The sequence below is a fragment of the Berghia stephanieae genome, chromosome 10 (genome assembly GCF_034508935.2).
Source record: "Berghia stephanieae isolate SIO BIC M18660-M18661 chromosome 10, UCSD_Bste_1.3, whole genome shotgun sequence".
In the NCBI taxonomy this organism is placed as follows: Eukaryota; Metazoa; Mollusca; class Gastropoda; order Nudibranchia; family Aeolidiidae; genus Berghia; species Berghia stephanieae.
Window position 1 is genome coordinate 17,873,275 of NC_088369.1, and position 15,000 is coordinate 17,888,274.

The window sequence follows — 15,000 nt, forward strand, 5'->3', positions numbered from 1 at the left end:
GGAATTAAAACCAAAAAAAAAAACAACAAAAATTGTAATAGAAAGCAGAACAAATAAACAAACAAAACACGAACAAAACAATTCTCATCCGAATGCTTTCCATTATCACTCTTTTGTTAGTACTTTTAAAGATAAGAAATAAGGAGTCGGTTGCTATGTCAGGAATTATCTATATTCTCCACCATAAACGAATAGAAATTATCTTTATCCTCCACCATAAACGAATAGAAATCCCTGTATTCTCCACCATAAACGAATAGAAATCATCTTTATCCTCCACCATAAACGAATAGAAATCCCTGTATTCTCCACTATAAACGAATAGAAATTATCTTTATCCTCCACCATAAACGAATAGAAATCCCTGTATTCTCCACCATAAACGAATAGAAATCACTGTATTCTCCACCATAAACGAATAGAAATTATCTTTATCCTCCACCGTAAACGAATAGAAATCCCTGTATTCTCCACCATAAACGAATAGAAATCACTGTATTCTCCACCATAAACGAATAGAAATTATCTTTATCCTCCACCATAACCGAATAGAAATTATCTTTATCCTCCACCATAAACGAATAGAAATTATCTTTATCCTCCACCATAAACGAATAGAAATTATCTTTATTCTCCATTATAAACGAATAGGAATTATCCCCAAGTTTTATATCAATGTGTAGTTACACATTCCATTTCCAGTCTCTAGCTCATGCTGGCGTGACGCCACTTTAACACAGAGGGTAACATATTATTTACTACTACACGATGTTATACTACGGAATTATAGCCAGCTGGGAGATGTTATTAGCATTTAGCCTAAACACATAACATCTATTATGTCGTAATGGGTGTTGGAAATTTTGTTTTTGTATTATATTACTGTAAAGCGCTTAGAGCCTATGACAACGGGGTAAAGCGCTATATAAATGCCATTTATTATTATAACCAAAACCATAAACCATTGGGTTCATATTCCTGTGCGTTATTGGGGAGAATTAAGTCGTATTTCTACGAGTGTTATCCTGTTATCCGTATAGTCAATGGGAAAAGATTCTTTAACTTCCATCTCGCAGCGATACAAACATACATGGCAAACCTGGTGATTAATGACGAGGGGAGTCAGTACAATCTCTGTGTGGATTGGATCCTGGATCCAGCCAGGAGAAATGTGAGTTGACTTTCGTCCTGCTTTTGACACTTTTTAAAGGTTCATTATAGATCAGTTTGCACACTTTTTCCCCACCCGTCCACACAACAGTCATGGGATAACCCTGTCTTTTTTACTTGGTGGAGAGTATTTTGCAAAATATAGAGCTTTGGGGGCGAATTGGCCGAGTGGTTAAGGCATTGCACTGTGACCCGGAAGGACTCGGGTTCGAGCCCCGCTTCAGGCACTTTTGTTTTTTTCCTTGAGCAAGATTATTAACCCCCAATTTGCTCACTTGGACAACATGGGTGATTCCTGTTGACATCAGACATCTTGTTTGATGAGTTATCTATATTCCTTCGTGGAATGCCTAGGCGACGATGTCTTACGATGTCGTGGCGGAAAAGGCACATTTTAAAAAAGTTTTAGAGCTTTGATGTCTAGTGGTATGACACTCGCTTTCGGATTGGAAGGTCCCAGGGTTTGAGTCCCGCTGTGAGCGGCATGTTGAGTCCTTGTTAAAGACTCTTTACTCACATTATCTCACCATACTCAGGGTGTAAAAATAGTTCCTGACCGATAACAGCATTGTGATCTCGCTTTACACGCGTAATGTGTTATCCTACTTGTTAAGTGTTGCTGTTGTCTCGGGACCATTTGTAAAGTGCTTTGAGTGAGTTTATTATGGATATGGCTCAAGATATGCTTCAGGTATTGTTTTTTTTTCCTTAATTTTTGTTTGTATGCTTTTAAAAAAATATCACCAAAAGGGGAACAAGCAATCAATGATTGGTCTCTGTTTGGCTTATCAGAAATTGGGATCATCTTTGCCTTATTTTCTGAAGGTCTATTTCGTTAATGCTCAGTTGGTAGCGCAAAACGGACAATAGCAATTGCTTGCTATCCTTTGGATAGGACGTTAGTCTATCGCAAAGTATTTTCCGCCAAATCTAACAGACTCAGTTACCCATTCACTGCTGGGTGGATGGACAGGGGGATAAGAAAAAAAATCCGGGATCGATCTTGGTCTCTTTGTTTGTGAATCGAGTGCTCTACCAACTGAGCTATGGGGACGCCCATTTCTGAACATATGTCTGTCATATCTCTTTCTATTCGCCTGTAAAATACTTAATCTGATGTTACCTGATCAGTGTTGCTCTCTCTTATTATGTCTTTCAAGAAGTGCTGCTTTCTTTGAGGTAGGTTATAGAGATGTTAAAAAAGACTAAACTTTATATTTTTAAATCGCTTGGATTTCTATGATTTTACTAATATTGACGCCATATTTGATTTTTGTATCATCCAGAAATTCATTCGTGATGAAATCTATTGCCAGGTCATCAAACAGCTAACTGATAACCCAGATAAGTAAGTTGGGTTTTTTTTTTATAATTTGTAAATTCAATTTCATATCCAACGATATTATTTATGTACCATAATATCATACAATTGTCTGTTTACTTTATGTAACATTACATCATACAATTGTCTGTTTACTTTATATACCATTGTATCATACAATTGTCTGTTTACTTTATATACCATTATATCATACAAGTATTCGTTTACGCAGACAAAACTTTTGTTAGCTTTGTGACCTTGTTTTGTGATACTCGTCTTGGGATATACGCATTCCCTTAATATAACAACGAATCTTCTCTGATCTATTTTCCCTCCAGAACCAATGAAGACAAAGGATGGGTCCTGTTGACCCTTCTATCGTCCTTGACCTTGCCCAGCCGAGAGTTGCTGGATCACGTGATGCCGATCATCAAATCGTCAGATCACCCTATGGCTGTCAGATGCTTCAATAACTTGAAACAACAGACAAAGTAAGGCTAGTGTTATGGGGATGATCTATATTATTATTATGTCCATGTGCTCGAGATATTGATCACGTGACAAAATGGGCTCAAAATAGCAACAGAAATTGGTCACGGTTTTCGAAATATCCAGAATAGATGCTGTGCGCTTGGCTAAGAAACTGGCAACATTGTCATCCGGAAATATAACGGACCAACACACAAAACTATGTGTATCCTTGAAGGTTTATAGTCTGTCCAGAATTCCAAAAAGCAAGAGTATAAGAATCGTATTTTAGTCCAGCCCTCCCACTGGAAAACCCTATCATTTCTTAGTAAATACCTAATCGTTGAATATTGTTTTGAACGCGTTGAATAAAAATTGTATTCAACGATTGCAGAATATTTTCGCACATTTTATTCGTGTGAAATTTGGTGTAAAAGACAGCTGGTTGGTAATTATAAATAATCTTTTGGTGCGCATGAATACAAATCCAACGTTTTCAGATTTGGGTCAAATTGCCATTCAAGCAGATGGAGAAAGATACAAATTATGGTGAATAGAAGTACTAATATAATACCATTTGGTTACAAAAGATCTAATAATCTTACTTGGAGGGGTAGAATAAACGTATTCCTTCATTTCTTTGTATTTATTAAACTCATTATAATTTTAATCGTGCAATAGTACATACTCACAAGCTCGTAGTGTTATTGGGCACGATCAAAATAACTTGTTTAATAAATACAAAGAAATGAAAGAATCGAATATTCTGGAATACTTCCCAGACATGTATACATCTATAGATAGTATGCGCTTGGCTAAGAAACTCACAACATTGACATCCGGAAGTATAACTGACCAACCCACAAAACTATGTGTAATTTTGGTCGTTTATAGTCAGGTTAATGCAGTTTAGTGAGAATTACTCATAAACGCGGATGGCAAAAAACAATAACAAAGACCTGAATGACGTCATCTTTATTCTATCTATACTAATTCAATACCTCTATTTGTTGACACCAGACAAGGTGCTTACCGCCTCTACTCAGCCCATTCCTTAGAACACAGCATGGTGTGTAGACAACAGCCCAATGTACGCATTCCTGTTTACTTCCCTAACCAAACTACACAGGTAAGTCTTTAATGGATTACGTCCCCTTTTTTGGCCTTTCTTGTAGTCTTTAATGGATTACGTCCCTTTTGTTTTGGCCTTTCCTCTATTAGGTTTGGTTGCATCGATCATGTGTAATTTCAAACCTGTGATGGATTACGTCCCTTTTTTTGGCCTTTCCTGTATTAGGTTTGGTTGCATCCATCATGTGTAATTTCAAACCTGTGTTGGATTACGTCCCCTTTTTTGGCCTTTCCTGTATTTGGTTTGGTTGCATCCATCATGTGTAATTTCACTTGTCAGCGTGGCTCAGCGGTACGGTCTTTGCATCGTACCTGAAAGCTATCGAATTTATCACCCGACCGATTTTTATAATCGTTGATGGCACAAAAGATTCATCTCGGTCTATGTTAATTTCCACAATAGTATAATAATCAAAGCAGATAAATGCCTTGTCAAAACAGCCTTTACTTCTCTGAAATATTGCGATTTCTCCACTAGATCTGGTTACTTAATTGTCCCAACTCCGGTCGTTATTTTTATTACCTTTATTCCATGAAAAGACAAGATTGGCTAATTGAGTCAGACGTTGTTTTCATGGAATGCCAACGAAAGAGTGAAAATGGAGAGGCTTAGTATGGGACAATGTCTGTTTTGTTGCCGTACAGGTATTTTCACGATCACCGGCTTCAGGCAGTCCCTACCGTTTTCATGGAATGCCAAAAAAAACAACGGCATATGGAAGATACAGGCGTCTTTTTGTGATTTAATACTCTAGCTTTGTTTCTTTTTGTGAAATTTTTGTTTGTTTGTTTGTTTGTTCTCTTTATATTATTTGTTTTGTTTTATATTATCTTTATTATTATCAGTTTTTTGGGGTTTTATTTAGAATGGTTATCTAATTTTAATTATATATTCATTATCTCCCATGATTCATCAATTTCCACACCCCTCCCTTCTACACCTCCCCGTTCTACCCCCCCCCCCCCCCCCCCATTCTTTCAGACCATTGAGGTGACGAGTCAGACACGTATTCACGAAATCAAGAAGGAGATTGCCATGCGTTTGCGTCTCCGGTCCGTGGCCGAATACAGTCTTTTCCTGACGACCAACGACAAGGGTGAGTAAGCATTGGTCACGTGATCATCCTGCCCCCCGGGGGGGGGGGCGCCGCTGAAGATTCCATATGTGACCCTTCGTCTCAAAACGGTATTAAGTCGGGTTGGTTAATATGTTGAAAATTGAATTTAGAGCCAGAAATATCAGACTTGTGTTGAGTTTATATGAGTTATTGAGGAGACTGGAAACAATATTTTGGGGTGCTAATGCCACCAATTTATATTTTGGACCAGTTTAACATTAAATTCGGCTTTTAAGCATCTGGTTCATTCCGACATAATACCGTTTTGAGACGATGGGTCACATATAAAAAATTGAGCTTTATATAGCGCAATATCCACTAAAATTTGCTCAAAGCGCTTTACAACAGGTCCCTGGTCAACAGTAACATTTAACATGTAAGACGAGACATGCACCTTTTAGGCGATATTACAATTTTTCGGATAGTAGTAGTAGCGTATGGCTACACCTCCAAATGTATTTCGTCAGCCCAGCTTCTAAAGTCTTCCTCCGCCCTAGGGATGGTTTCGTAGCCACCCTCAAGTTTAGTGACTGGACAGTGGAGGACGATGTGATCGCTGGTCTCTGGGGCTGCCTGACATTTCTGGCAGGTATCACTGTTTCCAAGTTTCCATCTGCACATATTTGATGCAGTTCTACCATGTCAAGTTAAGAGGCGGTTTGAGGAAATCCAGTATTTCCTGGCGTTATTGAATGCAGGCACCTTTTGATTGGATCTTTAATGATGTTTCCTCCTCTTGGTGTTTCCCTGTTCCACATTTCTCTCCAGTTTTTCTCCACACTGAAGTCTGCCATTTTTGTATGGTGGAAAGGTCTTCTCGATTTAAGTCTAGTTGTTGAAAATATAAAGACACCGCTGCTAACGGCCAGCCGCACATATGATTGTCCGTTCAGTATAGAAGTCTTTGGTTTAACCCAAAATTTGCTCACATCCACAACATGGGCCCGAGTCGTGTTGAGAGTAAAATAAAATTTAATTGATTTTTTATATAGCGCAATATCCAATAAATGTCATAATTAGTAGTCAGTTTGTAAGAGGGCCAGGGGTGCCTGGCCAACAGCAACGTTTTACATTTAGGACGGGACATGACGCCTGTTAGGCGATGTTACAATTTTTTTTCGGACAGAGACAACGCTGTTAACGGTCAGGTACTCATTTTACACCTGAGTACGGTGAGAGAATGTGAGTTAAGAGCCCTATCCAAGGACTCAACTATGCGCCGAGCGAAGCTCGAACCCAGGACCTTCCGATCCGAAAGCGAGTGTCATACCACTAGACGACAGAGACGCAGTACTCAACTACCGTCATGATTTGAATGCTCATGATGCTAATGATTATCATAGGTATAAATAAATAAATATATAAATAATAGGTTAATGTGAAACCAATTTCCTTATGGATAAATGAAGTGTATTTATTCGTTTATTTATTTATTTAATAACTTGTCAGTGCATGACATAATCAGTCGGAAGGTGAAAATTTTGGATTTGCATTTTCTGAAAGAACGTGCTCCCCAGGGCATTATATTTAATCTTCTTTTGCAATAAATCGGGTGATGGTCAGATGGATGGGAAAGGTATCCAGCAACTTTTCTCAAATTTCATACTTTTTTCAAATTGACTAGCTGTAAAAAAAATATTTAGAAGTGAAATTAAGCTTTGATTTTTCCCGAAGATGTACATAAAGAGTTGATTTAATCATTTTTGACTAGAACTCATTTTGGATTTTTTTTAAATTGACCTTCTAACGAGACTTTGCAATGTCTAAATTCAAACCTTTTCACCATCTGCCTGATTATGTCATTCATTGTAACTTAAATTTATTAATTAATTTATTTAACTCTCTCCTTACCAGCTATTTTTAGAATTTCCCCCGAAAATTCATACCCCCCAGCACAACAATAGACTTTTCTTACTCAAACAAAATAGTAACATGTGAGCTCTACAACACAGTGTTTAGTATTTATAGCTGTCATCAAAGCGTTTTTTTTAAATTTTGTGATGTACAAGAGACATCAGAATGAGAAAATTGTTGGTTGCATCGTAACGAATGTGACGATTTTCCTATGGGTGGTAAGGAGAGTGTTAACCATGGAATTTGACTTGAAAAAATATTTTTTTTGACATCGTTGTTTTCTTTTAATCCCCAGTCCACTGTCTCCTTGACCGGTCATTCTTCTTCGACTGCCTCTCCCATTCGGAAATCTACTGGTTCAGAAGCAGCCGACGACACAGCCAGAAACAAACCGCCACCCCTATGATGGTGATGCTGAAAAAGATTTGGGTCAACTCCCAGCCCGGGGAAGATGAAGCAGCCGACAACACATTCCACTATCCACAGGTAGATAATTTAGATAGAAATATTGGCTTCTTCAAAATGCGTTATCCATGCAAAACTTAAAATTCTTGTAGCTTGATTACTATTTGGTGTAATCATAGCAAAAAAAAACGTGTTCCATAAAATGCGACCAGTTGTGTCAAACAACAACCTAAAGTTGAAGACCAGAATGAAAGTAGTAGAAACATATGTTATAAGTACCCTTTTATACGGTTGTGGAACGTGGACGCTTGACAAAGAATGGAGGTTAGAGGCATTTGAGATGTGGGTGTATAGAAGAATGTTGAGGCTATCGTGGACAGATAAGTATACGAACGAGGAAGTGTTGGAGAAGGTGAGAAAGGGAAGAATGTTATTATTATTATTATTATTATTATTATTATTATTATTATTATTATTATTATTATTATTATTATTATTATTATTATTATTATCTCCCCCTACCCCCCCCCCCCCCCCGCCCCCCGTCCAGGAGCTGCCAAACTACCTTCGTGGCTACCACGGCTTGAACCAACACAACCAAATCATCAGAATGGCAGGACTCATGTACAGAGCTCTCCACGGGGACGATGCCTCGAAATTCAGCAAATTTGGGTAAATTATGCCGTTTCTATAAATAAATGAATAAATAAGATTGAGCGTTATATAGCGCAATATCCACTAAATGTGCTCAAAGCGCTTTACAAGGGGTCCTTGGTCAACATCAACATTTGACAAGGTAGGACGGGACACCTGCTAGGACGCCTGTTTGGCGATATTACAATTTTTCGGACATAGACAACGCTGTTAACGGCCAGGTACTCATTTTACACCTGAGTACGGTGAGAGAAAGTGAGTCAAGAGCCTTTTCCAAGGACTCAACTATGCGCCGAGCGCGAGGCTCGAACCCAGGGCCTTCCGATCTGAAAGCGAGTGTCATACCACTAGACCACATCTAGTCAGTAAATCAGAAAAACAAACACAGTCGGATGGAATGGAAGTTTTGATTTAATTTAATTAACGGAGACAGATCAAGTGGACGTTTCGGGTTTCCCCTTTGTCAACAAACACGATGAAAGAAAAAAAAGTGAGCTGTTCAAGAGCGCAATATCCACTTAATGTGATCAAAGCGCTCCACAGGGGGTTCCTGACCAACAGAAACATTAAAAGAAAAAAACTTGAGCTTTTAAATAGCGCAATATCCACTAAACGTGCTCAAAGCGCTTTACAAGGGGTCCCTGGCCAACAGCAACATTTAACATTTAGGACGGGACACCTGCTAGGACGCCTGTTAGGCGATATTACAATTTTTCGGACAGAGACAATGCTGTTAACGGCCAGGCACTAATTTTACACCTGAGTTCGGTGAGAGAATGTGAGTAAAGAACCTTTTTCAAGGACTCAGCTATACGCCGAGCGAGGCTCGAATTCAGGACCTTCCGATCCGAAAGCGAGTGTCATACCACAAGACCACATAGCCGCACAACATAAAAAAATAAAACTCTAAAAACGACTGAAAGATGATAACTATTCACTATAGCGGAAGCGGAGGACGAGAGACGCATGCGCACAACCAACATGACGTTATCTCTCTAATAACTTTTCCGCCGGTGACGTCACAGACTATGGGTGACGTCCAATCAAGGGACGCTACACTTCCGCTAATCTCATTCCCTATAGTCGGTTTTAGGGATGAGTGATTTAAACAATGTGTCTCTTGTGCCATGTCGTAGGCATTGGGCATGCGTGGAGAAGAGACCATGGTAAAATAATATAAATAACACTGACTAATTTTTGTGACCCATCGTCTCAAAACGGTATTATGTCGGAACGAACCAGATGCTTAAAAGACGAATTTAATATGAAACTGGTCAAAAGTATAAATTGTTGGCATTAGCACACCAAAATATGGTATCCATTCTCCTCAATAACTCAAATAAACTCAACACAAGTCTGATATTTCTGGCTATAAATTCAATTTTCAACATATTAACCAACCCGACTTAATACCGTTTTGAGACGAAGGGTCACATTTGACACAAGTCAAAGTGATACAAAGCTGCTAGAAGCTGTAGACTGTGAAAAAAAGTAACAAACATGAAAATTACAGCTTCAAAAAAAAAAAGAACAAAAAAAACACCAAACACGAAATGTTTCGGGCTCAAAAGCTGTTATATGCGGCTATGTGGTCTAGTGGTATGACACTCGCTTTCGGATCGGAAGGTCCTGGGTTCGAGCCTCGCGTTCGGCGCATAGTTGAGTCCTTGGAAAAGGCTCTATACTCACATTCTCTCACCGTACTCAGGTGTAAAATGAGTACCTGGCCGTTAACAGCGGTGTCTTTGTACGAAAAATTGTAATATCGCCTAATAGGCGTCATGTCCCGTCCTACATGTTAAATGGTGCCGTTGACCAGGGATCCCTTGTAAAGCGCTTTGAGCACATTTAGTGGATATTGCGCTATATAAAGCTCAATTATATTCATTTTTTGTTTATTACTGAAAAGCATTTGATAACTAGGAATAATAATATTCCCATCTCTGATGTGAATTTACTTTTTTTTTTTGTTATTCCAGAGAGATTTCAAGTCAAATTTTACCTCACAAGTTCATGGCAGACAAAAATGCTGAGGAGATTTGTGAAGTAAGTGCCGCTGTAGTGTCGTGGACTATAATCTGCCAGATCACACGAGAACGGAGACAGATTTGAATAGGTTTGAGAGTCTCTTTAACTCACTCAATCCTAGAGATTTTTGCTACTGTTCAAAATTGGAAAAAATGCATTGAAAATGAGCATGTACATAGATAGTCTTATTCAACTCCCATAAACATGAAAAAAAAAAAAAAAAAAAAAAAAAAACATTAGCTTTGATACTACGTCTATAATTTGTCTCATAAAAATGTAATAAATAGGCATGGGGTAAAAGTAACCCCGGGTATACTACGGATATAGTCGGTGTTAGGGTTGAGTGAGTTAATGACAGAGGTGGCCGCTTCTCAGACTGGTTCAGATCTGTTTTCTGTTCCCTTATATTATTATTTGATATTCATATTTAATGAGACAGTGAGGCATGTCATTTTGTATGTATCGTTAAATAGGGAATGAGATTAGCGGAAGAGTAGCGTCACCATACAGAGAGAACGTCAATTTGATTTTGAAGTGTCTCAAGCCGCTTTCACCGGAAGCTAGGACGAGAGACGCATGCGCACAACCAACATGACGTTCTCTCTCTAATAACTTTTCGCCGGTGACGTCACAGACTATGGGTGACGTCCAATCAAGGGACGCTACTCTTTCGCTAATCTCATTCCCTATTGTGCGTCCCTGACATAATCAGTCGCAAGGTGAGAATTTTTGTTTTGTGTTTTTGCATTTTCTGAAAGCCCAATGTCTCCTGAGTATTTTAATCTTTATTTGAAGTAAATCGGGTGATTTTTCATGACGTTATGGTCAGATGTATGGGCTAGGGTGTGACCAACCTAATTTTGAGAAAATCGCTTCCAAAAATGACAAGAGTTGATATTAAGTATAATAATTACCTTCATTAAAAAAAAAATTAAAATGAAATATTTAGGAGTAGAATTCAATTAAAATATTTCATCAATATGTAGAAAAATGTTTGATTTAATGATTTTTGATGAGAACTCATTTTCCATAAAAATTGACATCTTGACTAAAATTGTCAATATCTCCATTCAAAGCGTTTCTTCTTGCCACTGATTATCTCAAGGACGCAATAGGGAATGAGATCAGCGGAAGAGGAGCGTCCCTTGATTGGACGTCACCTTACAGATTTGGTTTTGCGCATGCGTCTCTCTCGTCCTCGCGGAATCGAGGACGAGAGACGCATGCGCACAACCAACATGACGTTCTCTCTCTAATAAATTTTCCGCCGGTGATGTCACAGACTATGGGTGACGTCCAATCAAGGGACGCTACTCTTCCGCTAATCTCATTCCCTATATTATCATTGAATTCCATCAGACGGTTGTGACTATATCCACGGCAACTCGCCCACACGGCTTGTGGAAACGACTTTAGGATTTAATTTATGTGGAAAGTTTTTTGGGGTTTTTTTAAATTCTTATGTCGGTGAAAAGCCTTAAAGGACTTGCTGATTTTAAATCAGAATTTATTAAAAAATTATATATCATTATTTTTTTCAAATTTTTACTTATATATATATATTTTTTTTAATTGAGCTTTATATAGCGCAATATCCACTAAATGTGCTCAAAGCGCTTTAAAAGGGGTCCCTTGTCAACAGCAACATTTAACATGTAGGACGGGACGTGACGCCTGTTTGGCGATATTACAATTTTTCGGACAAAGACAACGCTGTTAACAGCCAGATACTCATTTTATACTTGAGTACGGTGAGAGAATGTGAGTAAAGAGTCTTTTCCAAGGACTCAACTATGCGCCGAGCGCGGGGCTCCAACCCAGGACCTTCCGATCCAATATATTTATAATATTTATAATTTGTTGTCATCGTTACTATTTGTTATGTATAACAGATGTATGGATAATATACGATTCTTACACTCTTGCTTTTTGGAATTCCGGACGTGTTTCCAAACACTGCACGAACATACGACTGCGCGTAGGGAACAAAGTCTGAATTCCAAAACGCAAGAATGTAAGAAATCTTTTATTCTACCCCTCAATCGATTCCGATTACGTCATCTTTGAATAAAAGACATTTTCAAAAATATTTAAATGTTACTTTTTTTGTCAAAAAATATTTTTTCTCAGAGCATCAAAGCCAGTCACGAAGGGAACAAAGGGATGTCATCCACGGTGGCTAAAGCAAAATTCCTAGAGGAGTTGTCGTCCCTGACCACGTATGGGTCTGTTTTCTTTGAGGTCAAAGTAAGTGCCCCCCCCCCCCCCCCCCCCCCCCCCATGTGGAATCTATTGATGCTATGCGTTTAGACGAAATACTCACATTATCCGCCTAGACAAATTAAATAGATAGTATGCGCTCGGCTAAGAAGCTCATAACATTGCCATCCGGAAGTATGACGGACCAACACACAAAACTGTGTGTATCTATGAACGTTTATAGTCGGGTTAATACATTTTAGTGAGTATTACTCATAAACGCGGATGGCAAAAAACAATAACAAAGACCTGAGTGACGTCATCTTCGAACTATCTATATACAAACACTCAAAACTTTGTGTAACCTTTAACGTTTATTGATGGAACTTAATTGACGTCACTCATTTCTTTTTTTTTATTATTATTTTTAGCCAGCCATCTTTATGAGTAGTTCTCACTAAATTCTAGCAATCAGACTATAAACGGTCAAGGTTACACACAGTTTTTATGTGTTTTTGGTATTATTTATCCGGCTGATGGAATGTTGTGAGTAAATTATCTAAGCGCACATCATCAATACTGTGTGATTTTCAAAGATGCATACACGGTGTGCTGAATGAATAACTCGAAAGACTCACTCGTGCTATAAGATAATAGTTAAAAATGCATCAATGTTAATAGGGAATGAGATTAGCGGAAGAGTAGCGTCCCTTGATTGGACGTCAACTTACAGAGAGAACGTCAATTTGGTTTTGAAGTGTCTCAAGTCGCTTTCACCGGAAGCGAGGACGAGAGACGCATGCGCACAACCAACATGACGTTCTCTCTCTCTAATAACTTTTCCGCCGGTGACGTCACAGACTATGGGTGACGTCCAATCAAGTGACGCTACTCTTCCGCTAATCTCATTCCCTATAGCTTGACTGAGTTGGAGGTGTGGGTCCATGAGAAGGAAGAACCTTGTCTGGACGAGGTTTGGATCATTCTTGGTCTGGCTACTCATCTTCAGCTGTTCCAGCAGGAATGGGTCTAGGCCGGTATCACCTTCAGGGTCATGGAAGCGCACAAGCTCCTGTACGACGGCAACGTGATGATTCTTCTAACAAAAATGGCAGACTTCATTATGGAGGAAAACTGGAGAGAAATGTGGAACAGGGAAACACCAAGAGGAGGAAACATCATTAAAGATCCAACCAAAAGAGTGCCTGAATTCAATAACGTCAGGAAATACTGGACTTCCTCAAATCGCCTCTTAACTCGACATGGCAGAACTGCATCAAATATGTGCAGATGGAAACTTGGAAACAGTGATACCTGCCAGAAATGTCAGGCAACCTCAGAGACCAGCGATCACATCGTCCTCCACTGTCCAGTCACTAAACTTGAAGGTGGCTACGAAACCGTCCTTAGGGCGGAGGAAGACTTTAGAAGTTGGGTTGACGAAATATATTTGGAGGTGTAGACGTACGCTACTACTACTACTACTATTAGATTGACAGGCATAGCAACAAGAGGTCACAGAGAAACCATCAATTCTATCTTCCCTATGATACTTTGAGTCGCCATTTTGTAATATTTTGTGGACTAGGGGTATTAGGACGCTCTCCTTCGAACCGGTAGGTCCCTGGTTCGAATCCCATTCATGGTGGGTGACGCGTAGTCAAGTCTTTGGAAAAGGCTCTTTACTCACATTCTCTCACCTTATTCGGATTAGTGTAAGATGAGCTCCTGGCAGTTGACAAATTTTGACTCTGTCTTAACTTTAAGACTTCACGTCTCATCTTACACGTTAAAAGTTACTGTTGGCTTGGGACACCATTGATAATGTTTTGTGACCATTGCGCTATATACCGCTAAAAATTAGGTAAAAGGTGCAAAACTATTTCAATGCAATGTGATGTAGTGATAAATGACATTTTTACAGTAAAAAGATGAATTATATTACTAGGGGGAATAACTCCTTAAATTCATTAACCAATAATCTAATTTACTGAGTTATTCCCCATTTGTTAGTATGTTTGGTGAAGTACGAATTTTATTTTATTTTTGTATTTATTTATTTATCTATCTATCTACTTATTTATTTATTTATTTATTTATTTATTTATTTATTTATTCTTTTATTTTTTAAACTTATTTATATGTTAATATCATTTTTTTAAATTTATTTAATTACATTTTAAAAATAATTAATCTATTGTTTGATTTATTTATTGATATATATATATGTATATATATATTTATTTATCTTTTTTTTTAATTTTAAATTTATGTTGTTGCTCTCCTCTTCCACAGCAAAAACACACCAAGAGTCTGCCTCCACTATGTCTGGTTGCCATCAACTTTTCAGGGGTTCATCTCATCGACAGAGAATCCAAAGTATGTGTTTGTAATCAAATTGTCATTTACGTGTTATTGTTAATTGTGACAAGCTATCTTCGAATTGTATGATTTGGAGGAATAGGAGGAGGAGGAGGAGGAGGAGGAGGAGGAGCAGGAATTGGAGGAGGGGGAGGTGGAGGGTGTGGAGGAGGAGGTGAAATAGTAGAAGAAGGAGGAGGTGGTGGAGGAAGGGGAGGATGGAGAGAAGAAGGGGGAGGAGGAGGGGAAGAAGAAGAAGAAGAAGAAGAAGAAGAAGAAGAAGAAGAAGAA

The 15,000-nt window shown here is 38.5% G+C and overlaps 1 protein-coding gene across 1 annotated transcript in view; it reads left to right on the top strand.

Moving 5' to 3' along the window:
* LOC144980602 (myosin-VIIa-like) overlaps window positions 1–15,000 on the top strand; it is a 70,365-nt gene that overhangs the window by 50,053 nt on the left and 5,312 nt on the right. Inside the window, exons 17-26 of the mRNA XM_078928282.1 lie at window positions 1,077–1,171; window positions 2,457–2,518; window positions 2,830–2,982; window positions 3,980–4,088; window positions 5,073–5,187; window positions 7,358–7,548; window positions 8,018–8,139; window positions 10,101–10,167; window positions 12,280–12,396; window positions 14,644–14,727. Of these exons, the coding sequence (XP_078784408.1) occupies window positions 1,077–1,171; window positions 2,457–2,518; window positions 2,830–2,982; window positions 3,980–4,088; window positions 5,073–5,187; window positions 7,358–7,548; window positions 8,018–8,139; window positions 10,101–10,167; window positions 12,280–12,396; window positions 14,644–14,727 (1,115 nt within the window). The remainder of the gene's footprint in view (window positions 1–1,076; window positions 1,172–2,456; window positions 2,519–2,829; window positions 2,983–3,979; window positions 4,089–5,072; window positions 5,188–7,357; window positions 7,549–8,017; window positions 8,140–10,100; window positions 10,168–12,279; window positions 12,397–14,643; window positions 14,728–15,000) is intronic.